Source organism: Amphibalanus amphitrite, unplaced genomic scaffold (assembly GCF_019059575.1).
Source record: "Amphibalanus amphitrite isolate SeventyFive unplaced genomic scaffold, NRLGWU_Aamphi_draft 000818F_arrow, whole genome shotgun sequence".
In the NCBI taxonomy this organism is placed as follows: Eukaryota; Metazoa; Arthropoda; class Thecostraca; order Balanomorpha; family Balanidae; genus Amphibalanus; species Amphibalanus amphitrite.
This window is the reverse complement of record NW_024882312.1, coordinates 17,082-42,670: the sequence shown is the minus strand read 5'-3', so window position 1 is coordinate 42,670 and position 25,589 is coordinate 17,082. Positions and strand designations below refer to the sequence as shown.

Sequence of the window (25,589 nt, the reverse complement as noted above, 5' to 3'; positions counted from 1 at the left end):
TACGGCCCCTTTCTTCTTGCTCTGCTCCACGGGATCTTTGACGTTAACCAGGTGACCCCTCAATCGCTTGGATTTGTGAGCTACCTTGATTCTGTGTGGCCTGAGAACCTTGGCTATCCTTTCGCTGAGACCTGGGACGTAGGGCACTGCCGCATAGGCTTCTTGGTCTCTGGCGGCGGCTTCCCCCTGTACGGTCTGGCTGGCGTCACGGCGTCTCATAGCCCTCTTGATAAACGGCTCCGGATAGCCATTGGCTACGAACACATCCCGTATCTTGCTCTTCTCCTCCTTCACACTTGACATGTCGCTGCAGACCCGTCTTGCTCATGGAAGCATGGAAGCCAGAGCCAGAGCAAGACGGGTCTGCAGCGACATGTCAAGTGTGAAGGAGGAGAAGAGCAAGATACGGGATGTGTTCGTAGCCAATGGCTATCCGGAGCCGTTTATCAAGAGGGCTATGAGACGCCGTGACGCCAGCCAGACCGTACAGGGGGAAGCCGCCGCCAGAGACCAAGAAGCCTATGCGGCAGTGCCCTACGTCCCAGGTCTCAGCGAAAGGATAGCCAAGGTTCTCAGGCCACACAGAATCAAGGTAGCTCACAAATCCAAGCGATTGAGGGGTCACCTGGTTAACGTCAAAGATCCCGTGGAGCAGAGCAAGAAGAAAGGGGCCGTATATGAGATAAAGTGCTCGTGCGGCTCCAGCTATATCGGAGAGTCAGGGCGACCAAAACAGGACAGATTGAAGGAGCACACCGCCGATATCAAGCACGGACGCTGCGATACGTCAGCGACGGCCAGACACTTTTGTACCTGTGGCGGTGACTTGAACCCGTTCGAGGCGAGAACCCTAGCCATCGAACGCCACTGGAAAAAACGTAAAATCAGGGAGGCCATCGAGATCCGACAGCTGCGCCCGTCAATGAATCTCCACAGCGGTGGCGTCCAGCTGAGCCCAATATGGGACATTGTGCTAAAAAAATAGTGGTTGGCACGCTGAACGAACACGCGAGGGGGGGGGGGGGTCACCTTGTGTAAGTGTGACTTACCTGTAACTGAAGTGACGCTCTTTTTATTAAATTAGCGCTGATTGTCTAAATATTTAATTAAAATTCCGTGATAGACAGTGATATTGTATAAGTTCTTAGGAAGGCGGTATCGTATAGGTTATTTTATCTGCACTGGAGGACCCAGCTCCACCGATTGCATGGGAATTGTGTTATTTTGTTGTGCTTAACAAAGCTCGCACTGTGCATCACTCGCATTGAAAAAGGTACCACTACGAGTATCGAAATATTTGCTATCAATTTTTCAATATATATCACTCAAGAAACTCCGAAAATATTATTTCATATTCATTATAACTTGAGGAAAAGGTAACATGACTCTTAAGTCATACATTACGGAGCTCTACGGAGGGAGAATATACCATCTTACGACAGTGCTGAAAACCGTTAAGTGCAAGCTAGCCAAAATAACCAATCATATAATATTCCTGATTCGGTGCCGGGACAACGGGATCGTGCCAAAAGGTATGAAGCTTCGTTGCGTCTTATCATCAACTAAGGCAAGTAATATTTTGAAGATTGCTGAACACGCGCTTGTCAGGGATCAAATCAATAGTCTGAAACGGAGGAAGGCAGCTGAACTGAAAACGAAGAGTAGGGTTATTCTCTCGCTGCAGAACACCATGTCAGAGGCCGACTTCAACTCGGTGCAGCAGGCTACCGACAAGGCTGAAAGTGGTGTTTTTGAAGCAATAAAGAGGACCCAACGCAAGAAGTTTGCCGCACTCCTATCAGACAAGGAGAGATCCAGCGTACGTAAGAACACGGTCATCACAAAGTCGGTTGAAAACCTGAGCGGTCATGAGCTGACCCCAAACGAGCTCAGTGTTCTGGAGAAAGGGCTAAGCTTCGCTCCTACGCCTGACAGACTTCCAGTGAAAGAAATTATCTGCGCTGTGGAAGCCAGCCTCTCAAAGGTCGCGGAAAGAGATGCGAATGTCGTAAGGTCGAGAGTCAGCAATATGCTCACCAGATCCAGAAGTCAGCCCACGAATGATAATCTGACCGCAGCTGAAAGAAAGGCTCTGAGAGACCTAGGAAAACGCGCTGATATCAAAATTCTCCCCGCTGACAAGGGTAACACGACAGTCGTGCTATCAGCCGAGGACTACCGCGATAAGATGTCACAACTTCTTGACGACCCAGCCTATGTTAGAGTTGACAGAGATCCTACAGCCAAGCGAGAGAGACAAATGCGGAGTGTAGTAGACGACATCTGTCGGAGAGGTCAAATGTCAGAAGAGCTAGCTAAGAAACTGAAGCCCAGCCATTCATCAGCGCCTCGGATGTACGGTCTTCCAAAGATCCACAAGGAGGGAGTACCTCTGCGCCCGATCACTTCCATGATTGGCTCCCCCGCTTACGGCATAGCCGCCTACTTGACCAAGATCATCAGTCCTGCTCTAGGGAAGACCGAGTACACGGTGCCCAATTCGAGCTCATTTGTTGATGAGCTAAAGCAGCTGGATTTGAATGGATCTGAAGAAATGATGAGCTTTGATGTCGTGTCACTCTTCACCAGAGTTCCGGTGCAGGAGGCGGTTGACGTCATTTGTGACAAGCTGGCTGAAGATGACACCCTGTTTGAAAGGAGTGAGATCGGCGTGGATTCCATACGGAAGCTCATGTTGGCCTGCTTGGAATGTCGCTACTTCCTATGCCTAGGTGCATTCTACGAGCAGAAGGAGGGCGCTCCGATGGGGCTCAGCCTATCTGTCGTCTTGGCGAATGCCTATATGGAACATTTGGAGCAGTCCATCCTGATATCCGCCACTCTGAAGCCCACACTCTGGAGACGCTATGTTGACGACACTTTCATCCTGTGGCCCCACGGCGATGAAGCTCTGCAAGAGTTCCACCAGCGGTTGAACGATTTCTGCCCAAGTATCCAGTTTACACTGGAGCGGGAGGTGGACCAGAAACTGCCGTTTTTGGACGTTCTTGTCCAGAGGTCAGAAGGTCGGCTGGGCACCTCAGTCTACCGGAAGGCGACCGCATCAAACGTGTACCTGAAGTACAACTCGAGCCACCCCGCGGCCATGAAAGCTGGTCTAATAAGATGCATGGAAGCCAGAGCAAGACGGGTCTGCAGCGACATGTCAAGTGTGAAGGAGGAGAAGAGCAAGATACGGGATGTGTTCGTAGCCAATGGCTATCCGGAGCCGTTTATCAAGAGGGCTATGAGACGCCGTGACGCCAGCCAGACCGTACAGGGGGAAGCCGCCGCCAGAGACCAAGAAGCCTATGCGGCAGTGCCCTACGTCCCAGGTCTCAGCGAAAGGATAGCCAAGGTTCTCAGGCCACACAGAATCAAGGTAGCTCACAAATCCAAGCGATTGAGGGGTCACCTGGTTAACGTCAAAGATCCCGTGGAGCAGAGCAAGAAGAAAGGGGCCGTATATGAGATAAAGTGCTCGTGCGGCTCCAGCTATATCGGAGAGTCAGGGCGACCAAAACAGGACAGATTGAAGGAGCACACCGCCGATATCAAGCACGGACGCTGCGATACGTCAGCGACGGCCAGACACTTTTGTACCTGTGGCGGTGACTTGAACCCGTTCGAGGCGAGAACCCTAGCCATCGAACGCCACTGGAAAAAACGTAAAATCAGGGAGGCCATCGAGATCCGACAGCTGCGCCCGTCAATGAATCTCCACAGCGGTGGCGTCCAGCTGAGCCCAATATGGGACATTGTGCTAAAAAAATAGTGGTTGGCACGCTGAACGAACACGCGAGGGGGGGGGGGGTCACCTTGTGTAAGTGTGACTTACCTGTAACTGAAGTGACGCTCTTTTTATTAAATTAGCGCTGATTGTCTAAATATTTAATTAAAATTCCGTGATAGACAGTGATATTGTATAAGTTCTTAGGAAGGCGGCAGGGGTGTCGATTTTTCAAAATGGTTGGGGGTGCTCAACTCCTGCACCGGGTGAAAGATTGCAGCTTTGCCATGGGGCACAACCGTGCAAGGCATGGTTGGGTATCCCCATAAGGTACTGATAATCACGGGATTCCCCCCCCCCCATCAGGTTCAGGGGCCCATCGGGTTATTCGGGCCTGAGGGGCCCTGCGGCGTCAATTGGCCGCTGAGGGTCCACGTTGGCTATATTTAGACTCAGAAGGGCCCCACAGGGCTCGTAAGAACACCTCATGGGCCCACAAGTACCAACATTAAGATCTCCATAAGGGCCCCAAGCCAGCCTCTGAGGGCCACTTGCTGGGGGTCTTAACCGGCCTATAGGGGGCCAGCTCTAGGAGCTGCACACCCGCCTATAATGGCCCCACACCCATTTCTCTGAGGGCCCATATAACGGCGACTGTAAGGGCCCTCACCGGCGCCCCTGAGCGCCACACCGGCGTCCCTGAGGGCCCCACACCCCTAACTCTGAGGCCCTACACCAATGCCTTTAAAAACCCTACATGGGCGGTTCTGAGGGCCATTGTCAGTTACCAGCGACCCTGACGGCTCACACAGGTGACTCGGAGGTTCCCAGCGGCGTCTGAGCGCACCATGCCAGTCTCTGAGAACCCCACAAGGCTCCTAAAGGCACCGGTGACCTCTTGATATCTTTTTGTCGGCCCATGAAGGGTCCGTTCCGTAACAGCAGTTCTGAGGGCCCCACGCGCGCCTGTGATGGCCCTAAACCAGTGTCTCTGAGAGCCCCCACAACGGCGCCTGTGAGGGCCGTCACCGGCGACTGCGAAGCCCCCACACCGGCGCCTCCAGTCCGAGGGCCCCACATTGCCATATCTGAGGGCCCCACACTAGTGCCTCTTAAGGCCCTATATCGGCGGCTCTGAGGGCCCAGCATCGTAGCTTCTGAAGGCCCCACTAGTGCGCATGTGACGGCCACCCTGCCACCGGTGACATTTGAAGGCCCCACACCGGCGACTCTGAGGGCCCCATCGGCGTCTGAGTCCGTTCCGGTCTCTAAAGACGACCCCACAGGGTTTCTGAAGGTACCACCGGCCTCTGATGGCCCTTTGCCGGCCTCTGAGGGCCCGTCGCCGGTCTCTGGAGCCCCCTGCCGGCTTGTAAAGGGTACGCACCAGCAGCTCTAAGAGTCCGACACCCGTGTACGACGGACCAATACAAGTGTCTTTGCAATTTACCGTCTTTTTCGCCCTTCTTCTTAAAACTAACTTTTCTTTTCTTTACATCTTTATTTCATGCCTTGTAAATTGCGTAATTGTTTTATTTTTTGTAGTGAAAGACTGCAGAACAATTATTTTCCTCAAGCAGAGTTAGTGGGAGTTATTGAGGGACAAAATCATTGGGGGTGCCCGGAAAACCATTGGGGGTGCTCATTTGAGCATTGGGGGTGCTGCAGCACCCCCAAAGGTATACAAATCGACACCCATGGAAGGCGGTATCGTATAGGTTATTTTATCTGCACTGGAGGACCCAGCTCCACCGATTGCATGGGAATTGTGTTATTTTGTTGTGCTTAACAAAGCTCGCACTGTGCATCACTCGCATTGAAAAAGGTACCACTACGAGTATCGAAATATTTGCTATCAATTTTTCAATATATATCACTCAAGAAACTCCGAAAATATTATTTCATATTCATTATAACTTGAGGAAAAGGTAACATGACTCTTAAGTCATACATTATAGACGAACTACTCACGTTTTTGCGGCGTTCCACGTCGACCAAAGAAGCAAATTGTTTTCTGAAATTACAGCGCAGGATAAGGGCAATCCTAACCTTTAAGCACGGACGTAGAAATAAAAGTGTGTTAAATATTTAACGTTAATTTATTTTTAAATGTGTATCAGAACGCTTACATTTACTACAAAACATTTATTTAAACGTTTAAGGTTTGAAGTCAAGCCTCACGAAATCGTCTCCATGGTAACGGAATAAACAAAGTCCTCGGCATCATTTATTGTTGCCGCATTGCAAATTGCATAAGGTGTGTTGACAATCCTGTGCATATTAAACAAGAAAAGATAGTTTGCCACCAATAAAGAGCACAAACAAATATCATGCACATATTGCACGTGATAAGTGAATCATTTCAAGGCGATAAAATTGACTTACGTTATTACAGCAAGCATTTCAAGCAGTGTGATCTGAGATATTTGGTATCTATGTAATTAAAGCATTTTATTTCATTTTCTTTAAATTTATCCTGTTTATCTGCTAGAGCAGCCAGACACTGATAATTTTATCATAATGGCTAGAGTCAAGAGAAGAAAAAAACTGAGAGACACTTGCAATCTTAACAAATGTCATAAGAAACGGTTTGGAAGAGGTCTACCCAAGGTCTACCTAAGAAGGCACAGGCCTATGTTCCTGTTGCTGAAAGGCTTCTGGAGTGTGCTGAAATTCATCTGCCAACTGAACCAGACATAGCCCGACTTGTGGCCAAGATATAAAGTAAAAAAGATTGACGAACTTCAGTTGTAAGTTGCTACTGCAATTAAACACGGTGGAGGCTGGAGCCGTCAAGAAATGAATGGAAGCTCAGCAAGACTGCAACAGTCGAAATGCCTACCAAGTGTGACCTGCTAATGACTGGCTTAATTATTTCTTGCGTGGCTCAACATAAGTGTTCAAGAGCAGAAGGCCCCTCATTTACTTGTGTGCGCTGATTTGTGGAACGTTGTTAAAATAGAAAACAGAATTCGTGAACTTTTGGTGATCACCAGACACCAGTGACCTTTAGCGATGAACTGATCGAAAAATTGTCTGATGATTCTCAAAGTTCTTATAGCGAGCTACCTACTGCCTTTTCCGCATCTTTCTACCTTTCTTCCTTTGCGAGATAATATGGCGTGGACAAATACGTCCCCCCTCCTCCCATCGCAATGGCGAAGTTGGCTGAAAGGCCCACCCACCCGGGCGCGGGTTAAAGAGGCTCATGGGTGAATGAAATGATGCATCATTATGTGCACTCAGATTGGTATGAGTATATCGCCACTCATCCCACAGTCTATGTACGACCATGAACATTATTTTCATGTATTCATAGTTCATATGCTTTGACGATGCTTTGATGATGTCATGAATGTTACTGCTGAGCTTCATCTTAAATACACAATACATATTGTCAAATCAACTAACATACTGTATTAATCGAATTCGCAATCATGAAGAGAAACGCGCATGAGACCTGCAAACTACGTAATAGTGAAGCCGAATGCTCCTTTAACGGATCAATAAATGATGATTCTGAGCGCAATGGCAAAGCCGCTTTCGAGATGTGAAAGTGCTCGTGTGCACGTGCAAACTGGACCCAAATGGACTTAAGCACGGCACCCTCCTAAACGGTCGCTACCGGTGTACCAAATTTGAGCGCAATCTCCCCAGCCGTTCTCGAGATGTGGAAGCGACCCCTGCGCGTGCGCACTTGCAAGGTGGACCCAAACTGACTTGTGCACGGCACCCTGCCAAACGGTCCCTAACGGTGTACCAAATTTGAGCACAATCTGCCCAGCCACTCTCGAGATGTGGAGGCGACCCCTGCACGTGCGCACGTGCAAGCTGGACCCAAACTGACTTGTGCACGGCACCCTGTCAAACGGTCCCTAACGGCGTACCGAATTTGAGCGCAATCGGCCCAGCCGTTCTCGAGATCTAGAAGCGTCCCCTGCGCGTGCGCACGTGCAGCAGCACCCTAACCGTGACACGTGGAAATGCATTATCATTTGCATGTCCACTGACATGCCAAGTTTCAGCTCAATCAACCCAGTCGTTGTAAAGTTATTGTAGATCGAACAAATTTGTCACCACTTATATGGCACGTGGCGCGTGCCGTGTCCCTCAACCTATGACTTTGTGCTATGTTCAGGTGATTAAGCTTGGACGCTTCTACATTGTAGACGTAGTCTCGTTCCCTTCCGTCGTATTATTTACGAGAAAGAAGTTGATAAACTTTCGCGTTTTTCCCATAGACAAAGCATTGTGTCATTAGTTCGTGCCCTTACACGTACGGTGGCGCTAGTGTCGCTCAGCGGGAACGGCCTTCAGGCGCTGATTAAGCCAGTGTAGTCTGTCTATACTTATTACGAGCGAGCGAGCGCAGCGAGCGAAGTGAGTCTTTTCAATATAACGGAAAAATCTCAGTATGAGCGGCCCGGCCCGGCCCGGCCCGGCCTGTAACGCTTTTGAGAGGCTTATATCTCAGCAACCGCTGGATCGATTGGCCTGCGGTCTTTTTTGTTGGGTAGCCCCATCCCTTCTACCCCGTAATTGACTACTTTTGATACATCTCAGTGACCGTCGTGGCACGTGCCACGTGAAAAGTCAGGGGTGTTCAAGCTGTTTTGCAAAAGTAGTGATTTTGAGAGGCTCATATCTCAGCAGCCTCTTGGGCGATTGACTTGCGGTAATTTTTGTAGGGTAGCAGCATCCCTTCTTCCCAAAATAGGATACTCTCGATGTATGTGGGTCACCCCCAGTGCACGTGCAAAATACAACAATAAGAGGTGCCAAATTTGTTCCCATTTCAGTAACTCGGTAATTACTGGGGCGATTTCGCTGAAACTTGGCATACAGGTAGGCACCCACCAGGCATTGCATTCCCATGTGTTGCGGTTAGGGTGCTACTGCACGTGCGCACGTGCAGGGGGCGTTTCCAGATCTCGAGAACGACTGGGCCGATTGCGCTCAAATTTGGTACACGGTTGGGGACCAGTTAGTAGGGTGCCGTGCAAAAGTCATTTTGGACCCCGTTTGCACGTGCGCACGTGCAGAATGCCGCTTCCAGATCTCAGGAACGGCTGGGCCGATTGCGTTCAAATTTGGCACACCGCTAGCGACCGGTTAGAAGGGTGCTTTGCACAAGCCCGTTGGAAGCACCCTCTCGCCCTTCCGCACGTGCAGGGCTCACTATCTCGCTCGCTCGTTCTTCGCCCAAAAGGCGTTTTACTGGTTATAGGTCAATGGTTTTTAACGTTTGAATTGCTGACGTGCGATTGTGAAAAGTGTGAAAAGTGTGTGATAATGTGGATCTTTCGCCAAATAAATCTGAAATCTGAAATCTGAAATCATATGCCTAGCGTCACAATGCAGCAATACAGCTTGATTGCGGGCCACTGTTTCCCCGCCGCCCTTCCAGGGACTGTCAGGGGAGGGCTGCCAGGCGGTACAGCAGCGGTCCAGTCTGGTGTTTGTCTGACGCCGATTGCTATCTGGCAGCGGTGGGACGGCCGGCTGATCACAGATGGCCGGCTGGCCCCGAATAGACACTGGACAGTGGACAATGGACAGAGTGGACAATAGACATTGGACAGGATGTACGTGGTGAGGGTGTTCATTGTATAATGTCACGATCAAAATGGGCGCTGGTCGAAGTGATTACAAGACCTATTGAAGTTTTCATTTTAAAATTCATCTCGTGGCTCGTAGCAATATCGATACCGGCGCGTTTACACTGCGCTGCAAAACGATGTTGTCACTTTTTCCACAATGCCCATCAGTTCACCCACCAGATCCTGTCGGGACCCACCTGAGTTCACTAGGACCCTCCTGTCCCGTGGGACCCACCTGAGTTCACTGGGTCCCTCCTGGTCCGTGGGACCCACCTGAGTTCACTGGGTCCCTCCTGGTCCGTGGGACCCACCTGAGTTCACTGGGACCCTCCTGGCCCGTGGGACCCACCTGAGTTCACTGGGACCCTCCTGGCCCGTGCGGGACCCACCTGAGTCGGCGTACGTCTCGGAGCCGTAGCCGTCCTGCAGGCCGTTGGCCCAGGTGCCCTCGTATTTGGCCGACGAGGTGGTCGACTGGCGCACGCCGTAGCGGCCTTTGAAGCCCTGCGTCCACTCGCCGCGGTAGAGCCATCGGCCGCGTGTTTCCACACCCAGGCCGTGGCGCCGCCCGTTCTGCCAATGACCCTCGTAGGTGCTGCCGCTGAAACGCAGAGGTCACAGGTCAGTAACGGGGGGTGTAGGGCGGAGCTGGTCAGCACGGGTCCACTCAGGTCAACAGAGGTCAGGCCATGTCAACGTGAGGTTATCAGGGTCATTATGTCAGAGTCAGAAGGATCGACGGAATACAAGGTCTTTACCCCGGTGGCGCAGCCAAGATTACCGGGGAAGAATGATTACGGGAAGTAGCTTTGAATGTGATAACATTTACGAAAAATTATAATGAAGGCTCTCATAAAGTGAAAAACGGTTAGGGAATTTCACGCCAGTAAGATGCGTTCAGCGTCTCGTTGGATGTCTAATGGAAGCGCGGCTATAGCATAATCCATACACACGTCTTGTCCTCCCCAATTCCGTCTACAAATGCTCGGTGCCGGTTCAGTTTATGGACATCGACTTGGAAACTACGCGCAGCATTCAACTCAAATGAGTTACAAACACCCAATTTATGCATCCAGCCCTATGACGATTAGCAGATCATTATTGTAATGATGTCTACCTTTGACATTACAATTGCATCATACGACTGAATCCAATATGCGACACACAGGTGCGACGTTGTGTGAGTAGGTAGATACCCCGGACGCTAATGACTCAGTACATACATCAGATATATAGGCACGGCAGAGTTATAACAGGAGTTTGATGTCGATTGTTGTAAGAGTGTCGTAATAAAATTGATCTAGTAGTCGTTTCGAAGTGGTAATGCCCTCCATTGTACACGCAGAAAATACCTGACAAGCTCCGTGGAGTAAATGTTAATAGTTTTGGACAATTTATGTTGTAATACCACCGGATGTTTGCACTATACGGCCGGGCCTGACGAATGCAACTATTACGCGTCGTCGTCAGCACGTGTGTATGTAAGCGTCTGTCCGTGCCAGTTCTTTGCAGTCAATAACACAGAGAACAGTGCTGTTAGCTCTATACGTTCTTCCGATATCTCAAAGGAATCAACCGCAGTTCCGTGACCATTGTGTTCTCAGCATCCGTTTCTGAGCTTTTCCACCCTGAGCCATATCACTAGCATGTTAGCACACAACCCAGTACGGGTAGTATGTATGTACAGCGAGCGAATGGCTCAGGTCATCAAGCCTAGGCTCAACCAAGCTCAGTGCAGCGAATAGATGGCCCAGTCCAGCACCTACATACATACGAGTAGACGGCTCAGTCCGGCGGGTTGACGGTTCAGTCCAGCAAATGGCCGGCTCCGTCCGGTGAGCAAGCGACTCAGTCCCGCAGCGAGAAAATGGCTCAGTCCAGCAAGCAGATCATTCAAATGTAAGCAAGCCTCAAAGCCCGCGAGCTGCCTGACCAGACCAACAAGCAGACTCGTCAACAGGCAAGCCGACACTCCAGCCCGATAGGAGAATCGTTTAGTTTGGTAAACAAACTGTCCAGTGTCCAGCCCGACGATCGCCGCCCTGTCACCCTCCTTGAGTCCGGAGTTGAGGGACAATAGCGGCTCGGGGCTGGTCCAGAATCCGGCCCCGGGCCTGGCGGCCCCGGTGGGACCGGCGCCCGCCGACCGGACGGCCCGGCCAACCCAAACAGACCTGGCCCGCTGACCTATCGCCGATGGCACCGCTTAGAGTTCGCAGAAGGACAGGTAAACCAAGAAAATATTTTTAGAGGGACACTACACTCTACTATTTTATGTTTTTCTTTTTTTTTCTTTTTTTTTTGCTTTTTGTTTTTGGTGGGGGATAATACCTACAGCTTACATAGTAAATAGACGACCGTAACAGGGACATATTCGTTGGCGATAAGTCTTGCGCCTTTCGACGAATCCAGGATTTGGTAGACACCTCCACGTGGCACACATTTTAACATTCCTGCAGCCTAAAACTTTGTGCAAAAGTAGGTACCTCAGAACCACAGAGCCTGAAATCATTTTCTGAAAATGTACGAGTTCAAGGAAAAACCGCGTACCTAATATTCATCAGGCAAAAGAAGACCACTAAGAGATCAAAGTCAGCTCGAGTTGCAATAACACTGCTGCTGTTCAAGCCCAATGAAAATACGCGTAATCCTGGGAACGTCCTAGACCCGGTCCGGGAAAAGAGTTTCCCGCTACTGCAATCAAGTCGTACACTATTGCTAATTCCACCCTGCGCTGCGAGTGTGTGCATCATAGTACTTGAGGGTATAGAGTCGGAGAACTCGGGTCCGAAGTCGTGACCGGCTCTACGGTCGAACGGCTTTCCTGATCCGTGATTATTTATGTAGAGACGCTGACGTATACACGATGCCGAGTGTCGACTATTTAAAAGGCGCAAAATAAAAACATCCCGCAGTCTTCTATGCATTGCCCCAGTTTGATTCCAGTGACCCGTGCTCGATTTCCGGTCTGGTCCGTTTTACCGCTGAGTCCTGCGGCTCACCAGTTTCTTGGAAACAGAGAGCGCCTGTTTGGTGTTAGGACTTGGTTTATGTAATTATGGTTTTTCGCAACCAGCCATCCATCCGGTATATAAGGCAGCTTTCCGCTATGCTCACAGAGCACAAGACTTGCCCTTGTGCTCACGTGACCTATGACATCACCCCTGTCTGTCCCGGCTCAAACCACCAAGCACGCCGCAGTCCGCCGAGCTCATTAATATTGCGGAGCACGCTGTCCGACCACGGAGCTTAGCGTGGTTAGTGAGGCCCTCGACTTTTGTCGTTTCCGGGAAACGAGACCCGCCCGCAGGCCTGCGGGATTTTACTGGTCGGATACCGCGGCTGGGGTCTGTGACAGATACACCGTACCTACTTCTAACAGCGGCAGTGGGAGCAGTGCTGAACGTTACTGGCTAATGGCTTCCATTTCCTTTACATCATTGTGCCGGGTGCATTACGAACACAAGTTGGTAGGTGGGGCGATATTCCTGACAGCACGAAATAAATTAAAACAGCTTTTTTCAAAGTGTTATCTCATATCTGCCATTCTGCGTATATTGCGTCGTGAGCTTCTATCACTTTGTTACATAATCTTCATCAACCACGATCGAACTGCAAGAAGGATACTGATAAATACATAAGTTCGTAATTTGTATCGTTTATATTTCTGGCAGAAAATCCCAAAGATGACCTCCGGTGAGTATATAACAGTAAAAACCGCCACAGATTCCGAGCCACTGACTAATTCATTTCACCGTCCCCGTTCCTTGACCAGATGTTTTTCCAGCCTTGGAGAGCCCTCGGACTGCGGAGGGAAGAGTGACGACCTGCTCCGTTTGCCCGTCCGTCGGCTGCGTGACCTTGGAGGGTGGAGCTGACGGGGTCAGTCGGTACGGTACGGCTTCCTGGTTGTTGGGGGCGATCTTTTGTTCCACGGCCGCAGCTTACAAAGCCGCAGTGTAACACCGACCGCGGGGTCGAGTAATGGTGCAAAGAAATGCAGGAGTAAAGGACAAATGGGGACGGAATTCAGCCCGCAGTAGGGCTAGCGATGACTGACAGTAAGAGGCTGAACACTGAAGCTGACGCTGACGCTGAGCACTGAGACTGAGGCAGGAAGCGAGCAAAGACCTACTGGCTTAGGCATGTAGTCGAGGAACAAAATAGGAATAAAAAATCATTCCCAGACATAAGAAGAAACTCGTCGGCTTACTTTTTGTTGAAAGCGCAGAAAATACTTCTAAAATAAAGCCGTTGCCCGTTTATCCGTCTGATGCGCAGGATTGTAGCGCCTAGGTTTGTTATAATGCAATTGATTATGTTGCAATTGTGTGTTGGTGCTCCCATCATCCCAGCATTACGCAAACGCATACCAAAGCGGAATAACCTCGGCTTCATTTGCTTCTAGCGCAATTATACCATCCGTGTACTACACCTCACCCTCAGCTCATCCTGCCAGCGCCGCTCCTGCAGCCTCTGGTCGCGTTACAGTCCCCTCTGACCAACTCCGTGCAGATGGACCGCCCGTTCCGGCCGCTTGACGAGCTCCTCTCACTTCCGGGTTGAGGAGAGGGAGGAGGCGGCACCGGCGCCAATCACCACCGGCGCTCTGCCCGGTGCTCCGTCCCTCTGCCTGCCGCTCCGCCGCTCTACCTCAGCAGCCGACAGACAGTCTATATCCGAGCTGTCAGCGCTTGTCAAATACGCGTTCCGTTCTGAAGAGGGGTAGGATATGTCCGTCTGGGATATGGAGGGAGACTGTCTGGGCAGCCGGCAGGTACCGATTAAAATAGGCGCAGATTACCTACCACAAACGCAAAAGAAAGAAATGTGGCTCGTCAACAGTTCGCATCTACTGAGCTAATCTGGGTGCCTTTATGAATGCACATATCTGCCTGTACTTGCAAGAGATAAGATAATATGTATTTCTTGTAATCCGAGTATGACCGATGCTCAAATCCGAGCGCCGTACATAACATAGGTATAATTGAATGCTTGGTCATGCTCGGCAAAATTAAGTCTGCTTAACTTCCCTCAAGCATGAACAGAAGTTACGACATTTTCTCATCGGAACCATGGTTCATGTAGTTTATCCAGCACTTGGGGAAAGTTGCGTGTTTAAGGCTGTTGAATGAATACAAAATATCTTGCCGACTAACTTTGCAAAAGAGAAAGATAGCAAACGGCTTCCTTCAAATTTTATCCGATTCATCGAAGTTTTGACTACGCATTTCCAGGTACCAAGGCTTTACTTCCTACATTCTCTAGTCTCTGTGCTGAAAGAAAAATCGATTCAGCTGATAGCTCCCTCAGCAACCCAATCCACCACAAGATAAGAATCTGACCCATGCGCCTCCTCGCACCAGAAGATGCGTCTGTCCTGGCTCCCGCAGCCAAGTCATCAGCGAACCTATTTTTCTTCCATCTGTCTCCAATGATCCCTAATTATCTGCCAGATGACCGTATCCCCAGCAGCTGACTCGCTCCCCCACCACCTGACCCGTGCGCCATCAGCTGTGACCCAGTTGGGCCTCCTCAGGCGGGGGGGGGGGGGGGTGGGGTGGTACGTCGGTCGATGTGTGGGCGCACAAACCGACCTCATACCGACACGACAGCCGCGGCGGGCCGTGGCCAACTGACTGACCGGCGGTGGATCACTGACCGGCCGCTGACGGCAGCGAGCGGGATGCACGGCTCGGCAATCCGGCACCGATATCACATGATAGTGGCCAAATAATTATTTTCAGATGTTGAACTTGAATAATAACCGAGCGATTTAACCAGTCACTTGTAGTTGATCGATTGTAACCAGTTAAGTATAACCGGCTGATTATTACCGGTGAGTTGTAAATGAAAGTTGTAAATGGTTAGTTGTAACTGGTCGACTATAACCAGTCAGCTATAACCGGTAGTTATAATTGGTATGTTATAACCAGTCAATCAAGACTGGTCGATTATAACTAGACGGTCGGTCAAAACAGTTCAGCTATAGCCGGTCAAGTATCCCGCGCACCGACGGGGGGGGGCGGATATCGGCCCCCCCCCTGAGGTTTTTCGTAGATAGCGGAAAAACCGCGCCGCGAAATTTGGTACGACTATTCTCTCATCAATTTTACACATTGTGTGCAAGTTTGAATCTCCTTACTTTTAAGGTCCGGTCACCAGGTCACTTTGAATGACCCAACCTCAAGTCACTTTTTTGCAACTTTGTCACCGTGCCAGAGCTACAGTATGTAGATGTCGGAGGCCTTTGAAAGTCGCAGGATGTTATGAGGTCATTAGTAGCTACAATTTGTATATCTCGGAATTTTGATATCGATGACCTAAGGTCAGGTCAATTTGGCGACCTCCCCATTATAAGTCAATGGGGGAAAATCAACTCCCTGTTTTCGGATGATCTCATTGTATTCAGCTCGTTAAGGCGCATCGAATGATATACATGATGACCTCGAGGTCACGTGACCCGAGGTCAACCTTTGACCTTGACCTTTCTAGGTCAGCATTTATATCATTCGATGTGGATTGACGAGAGGATCACGATGATGCCCTTAGTTTGTTCTTATCTTGACTGGTTCAAAAGTTATTCGAGAAAAAAAAAACTATCTCCATATCGAGTGCCACCATTTTGACTTTTTTGACCCTTGTGACGTCATCTTTGACCTGACCTGAAAATGGCCTTTGTAAAAATTGTATACCTTGTTCGTGCGTATCCCATGCCGTTTACCGCTTGTCGCTATCTTGTTTCGTTCTCGAGATCTCAGAGGGGGGGGGGGCGGTCATCCGCCCCCCCCCGTCGGTTCTAAGTTGGCGCAGACCCCCGTCGGTGCGCGGGTTATAACAGGTCGGTTGTAGCCGGTCAGTTGTACCTAACCGGTCAAATATGACCATATGTAGTCATCTATGTGGGTTTGTAAGTTTTGTAAAAGCTCTGCTATATGCAATGAATTCACATTTCTGTCCCAAGGAACTACTGAAACTTGAAAGTATCCATTCCAACGTGAATTGCACGCTATCATATACTAAGGCCTTCCTGCCATCAGTTTTACCTATTTTCGCAGCTGCATATGTAAACTATTGATCGGCCGATTCAGGGTCAAAGTAACAGCGCTCCCGGCACCGACCTAGTTGCCGGAGCAGAGTGAGTCCCCTCGCTCGATCGTCTCGGTGGGGGGCCTTTCCAGTGCCCTGCAGCTGTGACCTTGACCCGAATATCGAGAGAACGGTGTGCAGTGTGCACCCTCGGGGTCGAGCGACCCCGGTACACGAGTCCTTTGAGCAGCGTCCGACGACTGGCAGTTTCAACATCAAAGGTGCCGCGCTGCCCCTGAGTTGCGATTTGCTCTGACACTCCGTCGCTCAAGTCGGCCACTCCGGGCTAAACACATCGCGCTGTTTAGTTAATGTTTTAGTAGCGTACATGAGTTGTTGCATAATTTATGTTCCAGACGAATAGCATGCAAAGTAAATGCTGAGTTCTGATTTTTGCACAAGTATTAGTGATTTTAATTTGTTAAGTAGATCTGTATTTTACAGCAAATGTTGCTGTACCTAGAAGACACCTGCTGTGATGCACTTCGAGACCTTTGGCAGCGATTGCGAAAAAATTAAGTTAAGTGCTTAGGCGACATTCCAACACACTCAATGTCACGGACGTCGCCAATTTGCCGTCTCGGAAACACTCGCTACAAAAACACGTCGCCTGTGCCGTGTCTGCAGTGTTTCTCTATCACTTCATCTGACTCAGCGCCGTGCCATCCGAGCGTCAACACACAACTCATCGCGTCTCAAACCGAGCGGCGAATGGCCAACTGAGTCCAAAAACCCCGCGAATCATCACTTGGCCCCTCTACCGGGCTGCTACCATGATAGCCGCGCCGCGCCGGGCGGCTGTTCCTCTCTGGAATTCAGCCGTTCCGACGTCATCACCGGCCACTGACGTCACCAGGCTCGCGGCCAGCTGCCGAGCCGTTCGTCACCGAGGGCTGGCCGCCGCTGTCCCCCGAGACGTGACGCGACACTAAGTGACGTGACGTGAGTCACGTGACGTCCCCCCTCGCCGTCGGCAAAAGAATGTCGCCGGTGATCATTCAGCGGCTCAAGAATTCAGCCTGGACTTGGGTGAAAAGGAGGATAAATGACGCATTTGGACGATGCTTTGTTCGCAGGAATTCGATTTTAAGCTAAGTGAGCCGAGGGGCCAGCTGATCCGCATGCGAACAACGGCACTACTGAGAAACGAACTTCGCCTACATCCGGGCCGAGACACGAAAACTATCGCCCATGTAAGATTCGAGCAGCATAATTTATCCTCCGCAGTCCGCAGTGCAGACCTTATTTTGCGGTAGAACGTTGAGGCAAGAGTTTCCACGAAGAAGCAAGCGCCGCATTTCATCCAATTAAGTGCCGGATCGGCGAGCCAGCGTGACGTGTGTCGTGGAAGCCGGAACGTTCGTCGATGAAACTGCAGGGCTCAACGGAAGCTCCGGCCCAGCCGTGCAGCTTACTCTGCTGTGGACCCCAGGCGAAGGGCAGACAGTGTCACCAAGGATGATCGCTTGTTCGCGTGTCACCGCTCGACTGGACACCCCACCTTTGATCCGGAACGGTTTCTACCACGACCGATTACAGTTTATCGCCCTCTGTTCTGTCCATTCCCACAACCCACGGGTCCATCGTCCACCCGTGGCACCCCGTCTAGGCCCCGGCGACCCGGGGGCGACCCGGGCCGAGTGCAGGGGTCTATTCTGAGGCCAGACTCCGTGCGCCAGCTGTGACACAAGCGGCGTCAGGTCGGCGGCTCGGCCGGTGCCAGAAACTTCGGAGGAGCACCAGCGCGGCACAATGGCGCAAGTCAGCTGGGCTAGCCAGTTAGACTCAGGTGCGGTCAGACGGTCAGACGGTCAGACAGTCAGACGGTCAGACGGTCAAAGAGTTAGAAGGTCAGACCACGGCCAGGTACGGTCACACGATCAGACTATCGGGTAACCGAACTTTTAGACGGTTACGATGGTCAGACTGTTGAGTAATAAGTCAGACGGTCAACTCATCAGTCAAATAGTCAGACAGATGGTCAGATGACCCAACAGTCAGGAAGTTGGACGGCTAGGTGGTCAGGTCAAACGATCAAATTGTCAGACTTCCAGACAGAAAGACGGTTTAGCCAACCCGAGACAGACCATCAGACAATAACAGCAGATGTGACAGTTGGAAGATGGGGCAACCGTTCTTAGTCCCGGGTGGCCGCGCGGCGGCACAGAGACAGATCAAAGTAGCGGCACGCACCGGCAGCCCCCGGGTACAGGTGTAGCAGCGCGACGGCACGTCGCATCGATCGTCCCCACGCCGCCGTCAGGTAAACATCGGTCGGCCGCCGCCGGCGGGCCACTCACCTGGGCCAGGTGTAGACGCCGGACACCTCGAAGCCGTAGTGCCACGAGCCCGAGTACTCGCCCTGCGCCTTGGGGCCAGTGCAGACGCCGTGGCCGTGCGCCTTGCCGTCCTCCCAGCCGCCGCAGTACGTGCCGCCGTCGTCAAAGTCGAACCGGCCGCCGTTGACCTGCGGCTTAGCCGTGGGCAGCGCCATGGCCTCCGGTGGCGGCTCGCTGCGCGCCGCGCCCGCTCACTCGCCGCCGCTCGGACGCTGTCGCACCGCCGCCGCCGCCGCCGCGGCCTCCGTCGACGTCGTCGGCAGCGGCGATCGATCGGCGCGTGCGCGCGCGCCGTCGCGTCGGAGATAGCCGGGCAACGGATGCCGTGGCGGCGGGCCGGGCGGCGTGCCAGCGCGGACGGAGGCGCCGCGTCGGGCCGCCAGCTCGCGACCGCCGGCGACCGGCGCGATGACGGTGCCGCGTCACGCCACGCGCGCCGGTGTGAGCCGTGGCGCGTCACACTGCCGTCACAGGAAGTCCCACCACGGTTGTCTGAGCTGTCGGGCTGACTTGTTAAGCAGTGTTCTGTACTAATTAGCACGCTTTTTGAGTAGAGTTTTCAGCTGCACGGTGCAAGCCCCTATTGCTACTTTCATTGCCTTTCAATTAGACAGGATCATTACCCCTCGGTTGAGCGTGATATCAGATTTAATATCGAACCAAAACACTGGCTAACTCAGTTATCGTGCGTTGCAGAGTTGCTGTGGACTCAGGGTAAACAAGTCGAGCAAACAGACGCGCTGTTGCTGATCATAGTAGAAATGTTTCGCACCAAACATACATACATACATACATACAGGGTGGGGCAGCATAATCGGGAATGCTTTTTGGGCTCTGATCATGAGTAGGCATGGCATTATTTTTATAGATTATATTATGGCAATGAAACGCCCAAAAGTTGTGCATCATCTGACATGACTACATCCATGAGCATGCAACTTCCTGGAAAAGAGCAGCAAAATAGTTCGACGGTGCTCCAAGTGCTTTGCGCGCGCCCATAGACACTAATGTTAAACAAGTAAAACAAGAACATTTTGTTTAAAACCCTGCAATTCCACGTAAAGGTTGCTGGGCAGGTCAACGTGTTATCACGGACGATAAGGATTGTGTGGGGATACTTAGGACAACAGGTTAACGTAATCGTCGTAAAATAACTCTTAGCAGAGGACATACAAGATGACTCACTTGAATATAAGGAAGAAGCACTTGAGCATATTAAAAAGAAACAATGTTCAAAACTTCAGCGACAAAAAATCTTATCACCGACTGGAATACGATAAAAAAGAATGGCATGCCATATAGGGGATTGTATCGAGAATATTCCAGCGGTCATGCAAAGTAAACATCCTGTTGGGGTGATGGACCTATGGGTGGTCTTCAAGGGAGGTGCACGTGGTGCACCCTACTTCATCGAGCCCGGATAAAATGAGCACCTCTGGTAAATACAACCGCACTCTGGCAGACTCACGTGGAGCCGTCGGAAGAGAGGATCACTGACGGTCCAAATCACGTCTTACGAGGACTCTGTCCGTGCTGGTACTGCAGTGAGGACGACATGTTATTGTGTAGGGCACCTCCACCTGAGATGAACCAAAAACTTCTGGTCCTTCAACTCCGCCGATTTAAATCCGACCAAATTCTTTACATGGAGCGTTTTTTGGTAGAAGTTTAATGAACAACTTATCATTAGTAAAAACAGTCTTCAGTGCAAGGTACGAAGCTGATGGGCGATCATGGACAAGCAGGAGGTTGCACGTGCATGCGCGTGCTTTTGGACCCGCCTTGAGAAGGTCATCGACGCCGAGGGCGGTCAAATAGGATGAGGGATAGGTAAAAGGTGACCGATTGATAGGATGTTGCTAAAATAGTGCTTGGAGCTATATTTTTAGATTCATGACCAAATAATCCCGTTTGATATTTATTCCCGATTATGCTGCCCCACCCTGTACATAAAGGTTTATTTGACCACGTGACAGTCAACGACTGGTAAAAAGGCCGTACATGAGCTGTGCAATGGTGGCACCACATGAAGAAGTGAAAAGCACCACAAAAATTAAAAACACAGTGCATTTCAAAAGAGCTCCGAACATATCTACGTGGGGATCACATCCTGTTCATTAGATCTATGAGTACAGGCACAGTGGACTTTTTATACCGCTCAGTTTTGGCCCGCGGTACGACAAACTTTCGCTGCCGGCGCAGAGGGCGCCTCACATTTGCCAGCTGCTCGCCCGGGTACAGTGGGTGGGCGGGGTTGGCGAGGATGTCGGCCGCCAGCTTGCAGAGGACAGCATCGCGACGCTCACTCAGAGTCTCGAGGTTGAGAAGCTGGCAGGCAGAGGCGTAGTCGGTGTAGTTTTCGTATCCTATCATGATTTTGCAAGCTCTTTTCTGAACTTGCTCGATTGCTTGTGCTTGTTGCTGTGTCAGTCCCGTGTGCCACAGTTGAGAGCAGTATTCCAGACATGGACGAATGAAGCTGATGTAGACGGCGCGGATATCGCTCAGATCTGCATGGAACTGACGGAGGACTGTGAGCATGAACAGCCTGCGAGAGGCGTTTTTTGTGATATGATTTGTATTTGCCGTCCACTTTAAGTCAGAAGTAATATGGACTCCGAGAAGTTTCATGGTAGAGACGACAGGTACTGGTTCGTTGTTAATGATTACTGTGCCGTCCATATCCGTGTTGTGAGAGAAGTTGCAGATGAGTATATGACACTTTTTTCCGTTGATCTTCATGAGATTGTTCTCTGACCATGTTTCCAGAGTGGATGCGGCCGTCTGGGCTTTCTGAAGGACAATGTTTGCATCTCTTGCAGGAGACAGGATGCCGATACTGAGGTCGTCCACATACTTCCACCGATGATCTTCGGTAACTGCGCAGTCATTTATATGAGCCAAAAATGCAATCGGGGCGATTTTTGTCCCTTGGGGCGTTCCACACGTGGTAGTGAGCTCTGATGAGACAGGATTCGAGCCACCAAGTCGAACGACCTGTTTCCGCTCGTTGAGGAAGCTGGCTACTGTAGGCACGATGGAGGGACGAACTTGCTGGTCCAGTAGTTTCCTGAGCACGACATCATGGCTAACCAGGTCGAAGGCCTTGGAAAAATCGATCGCCAGGATGGCCGCAGCGTTTGAAGAGCTGTCTGTGTTCTTAGCCAGGAAGTCATATAGCGAGATCAGGTAATGTACCGTAGAGTAGCCTGGCCTGTTTCCGAACTGGTGTGGGTCAAGTGATGGGGTAATGTCAGCCATGATCCAGGTTGTCAAAAATCCTTCAAAGATTTTGGAGAAGAGCGGGGTGAGTGAAATGGGTCTAAGATCGTTGAAAGAGGTTGGAGGGTTGACCTTGGGAATGGGGGTGATGAAGGATAGCTTCCAAGCAGACGGAAATTTTCCGGAGGATAGCGAGGAGTTGAAGATGTGAGTGAGTGGCTGCGATAATTCGAAGGCAAACTCCTTGACCAGCCGTGCTGGTAGCTCATTCGGTGTGGTGGAGATGTTGGGGCGGATGCTGCTCAGTTCCCTCTGGACGTCAGCTCGTCGGATGACCGGTGGGGGTGCGTCCGCCGGTAGGTAGGCAGGGAATTCCCCCAGGTTGAGTGCCGGCAGCTGGGATGAGATAGATGCGAAGTGCTGGTTGACCGCTTCCGCCAGCGCCCCACCAGTCTCATACTCAGCGAAGTTAAGCTGTTCGTTCTTTACTCGGCCGGTCAGACTCTTGATTTGACGGTACCAAGTAGCCGGCTTTGCTGTCCTCATTCCTCGTATTTTCCTGTCGTAGAATTCCGCCTTGGCTTTGCGGCACAGATGAGTGGCCTTATTTCGTAGATGTCGCCACCGGTCGGACATGCCCTCGAGTCGGAAAACTCTGTGCTTCTGGGCAATGGCGTGTCGGACGGTGGCGGTGATGTGAGGCTTCCCTCGATGTCGCACTGGCAATGTTTTGGTAGGCAGAAACCGGTCTAGAGCAGTGGAGAGCGTTGACTGCAGCACCGCCACCTGTTCATCGGGGGAAGACGCCTCATATACGGGGGTCCAGTCATGTGCTGTGATCCACCTGCCGAATGCTCTAACTCCCGAGTCCGGCAGCATTCGCACGGTCGTTCGTTCCCTCGGTGTCGGCTGGATGGTGCGCGGTCGAGCGTGCACGATGACGTGCTTGGAGCGCCCGAGGGGCGACAGCATCACAGGCTCGTGATAATAGTCACCCAGATCGGTCAGGATGAGGTCCAGAACTGAGTCCCCGTGCGTGGGGGCTGTTACAATTTGATGCAAACCATTGAGCCGGCAGAGGGACTCAACTGGAAAGCTGTTGAAATCACCGCAGATGATAAATCGAGGGCAGTCATACAGGGTACGGAGCTCATCAATGGCGAACTGAAGGTGCTCCTCATATTTCACTCGCAGCTCTGCACACGAGCCTGGTGGGAAGTAGACTGTGGCGATGCAGATATTAGATGAACCTGCCGGAAGGTGTTTAGGCCGTAATTGAAGCCATATCACTTCAACGTCTTCCTCAGAGGGTTGGAGGCTATTCAGTAGCTTCACTGGAATAGACTGTCTGACGTAGCAGCCGACGCCACCTCCCCGACGATGCAGTCTGGGTCGCTGAAAGAAGCTGAAGCCGGGGAAATTTGCCTTGTCCTGATCGACCTGCCAGACTTCCGAGATGCAGACAACGTCAGGGGCATACTCCAGTATGTTCGCGTATAGCTCGTCCAATTTATTGTTGAGTGACGTGGGGTTGGTCAGGAAGATGGCTGGTGCTAGCTGTTTCCCTGATCCCAGTACCCTGCGAGTCTCCGCGATGCTGAGTCGGGCTGGGACCGTGATCGTTCGCTGTTGGTATCCTGCATCTCTAATGGCGATGGGACGGGGCCGCCGGTTAGATCCACAAATGGCACGGATTGGCTGATGTGAGCGGCGGACCAAATGTGTCAGGCGCGCTGGGAGACTGCTTCGGATGGTCTGGGCGATTTTGCTATTCGCACCACCCCTCACCCTCTCACGCCCCGCTATAAGGTAAGCCCGGTCGTACGTGTTGTCAGCTGGCTTTCCACTGATGTTTGAATGACCGATGCTCAGAGTGTGCCGGGGCAGACATCGGTTGGTTTCACCCAGTGAAGGGTGGCGCTCTACACGGCGGGACCCACTGGCCCCAACGCCTTCCTGCCGGCTGCTGTCCGCTGGCAGGCCCGGCCCATCCCGGGGTTCAGCCGTCCGGTCTCGTCCTGCATGGGCGAGTCCGGGGCTGCCTGTTAGGGGGATCAGGACACGGCCGCGGCTCGGGCGCCGCTCGTACTCTATGGCACGTCTGCGGCGAGCCTGGACGTGGCGGCCGGCCCGTCTCCCCCTGCAGTGCCGCCTTACTCCGCCGCTGGGCGGGAGATTAATGGGTCTGTCCATGAGGGTTTCGCCCCTGTCTGAGTGTCCGACGACCGTCGGAATCGACGACGGTGAAACGTGCGGCGCGTGAGGCGGTAGATGACGACCGAGCCGTGTGATTGGCTGGTGGAGCTCTTCTAAAACCGGTAGAATTTTGGTCGAACGAAACGAGGGCTGAAGATAAGGTGATAAATGAGCATGCGCGTTACATTAGACTCAAAACTTCTTACCACAGCCGAGAAGAGACATCACTGCTCAATGCTCATGAATCGCATAGCTCAGAGATAGGTAGGTACTACCGATTTTTAAACGTTGGGATGTCGGGTGTCGTGCCAATGAGTCCCTGGTCTATTCTGCCTGTTCATCCGAGTCGTGGTTAGACGGTGTGCATACTGGATGCTCCATAAACATAGGTTCAAGGGACGTGGGTCATCTCTCCCATGTCGGGCAACTGAGAAAACCACCGCTCCATTATCTGCTTACATAGACTGATCACTGAAACAGCCAGTCAGCGCACAGTGGATGCATCAATCCATTGCCTAACTAATGCAAGCATAATTTTGCTCTGTCATTACCAGGGCTGCGGAGTCGATAGATTTTCGGCGACTCCGACTCCGACTCCGGGCAGAACTGTTGCCTCCACTCCAACCGACTCCAACTCCGCAGACCTGGCAGGGCTGCGGAGTCGACGGATTTTCGGTGACTCCGACTCCGGCTCGGGTTTCCAAAATCGACTCCGACTCCGGTCACAACTATCGACTCCGACCGACTCCGAATCCGACTCCGACTCCACAGCCCTGGTCATTACAACGTCTTTGTGCCCGCGCCTGTGCTTACATATAAGCGAGTATGAGCGAGCATATAAACCTACCACTCAAACATGCATTGCGGTGCAGCGTTATTCAGGCGCAGAACACACAGCGCCATCTATGAACAGATCAAAAGACTAACAGTATCAAGTAAGGACACGAGTGGGCCACAATCCCATCACGCTTTTACCGTCAATGTTCATGTCGCCGCAGAATACACGCACTTGCCAGACGGGAATGTCAATAATGAAAAAACAAACAATTTTAATTTGTTGGTGCATACGCAGCGTTAAGTAACATTAAGGTCCCATTCGAAGCTTGCGAGCGACATAGGATTTGACCCGAAATGTGTTTCTGATTCGTTGAACTATTCATTTACTCAATCTTCAACTCTGGAGGCGAAATAAATCAGATTTGACAATCACAGTTGAATTGAAATCAAACCTAAGAGTTCTGGCAAAGCTGTCAAGAGACAAGCCCATCAAGATCAACTCAGACTCCAATGAATAAAATGTACTATTTTTGTGAGAAGCACAGGCGCGCTACGACCAATAAAACTGCGGAGCAGTGAATGAGAGGCAAGTTTCTCCAACATCTATGACGCTCCCTTCGATGAATATATGCCACA

General features: G+C 51.4%; 1 protein-coding gene across 1 annotated transcript in view; it reads right to left on the bottom strand.

The window, feature by feature from the left end:
* LOC122366595 (junctophilin-1-like) overlaps nt 1–18,989 on the bottom strand; it is a 53,022-nt gene extending 34,033 nt beyond the window's left edge. Inside the window, exons 1-2 of the mRNA XM_043339012.1 lie at nt 18,720–18,989; nt 9,720–9,931 (exon numbers count right to left, since the gene is read on the bottom strand). Of these exons, the coding sequence (XP_043194947.1) occupies nt 9,720–9,931; nt 18,720–18,913 (406 nt within the window). The 5' untranslated portion in view covers nt 18,914–18,989. The remainder of the gene's footprint in view (nt 1–9,719; nt 9,932–18,719) is intronic.
* Nucleotides 18,990–25,589: the final 6,600 nt, after the last annotated feature.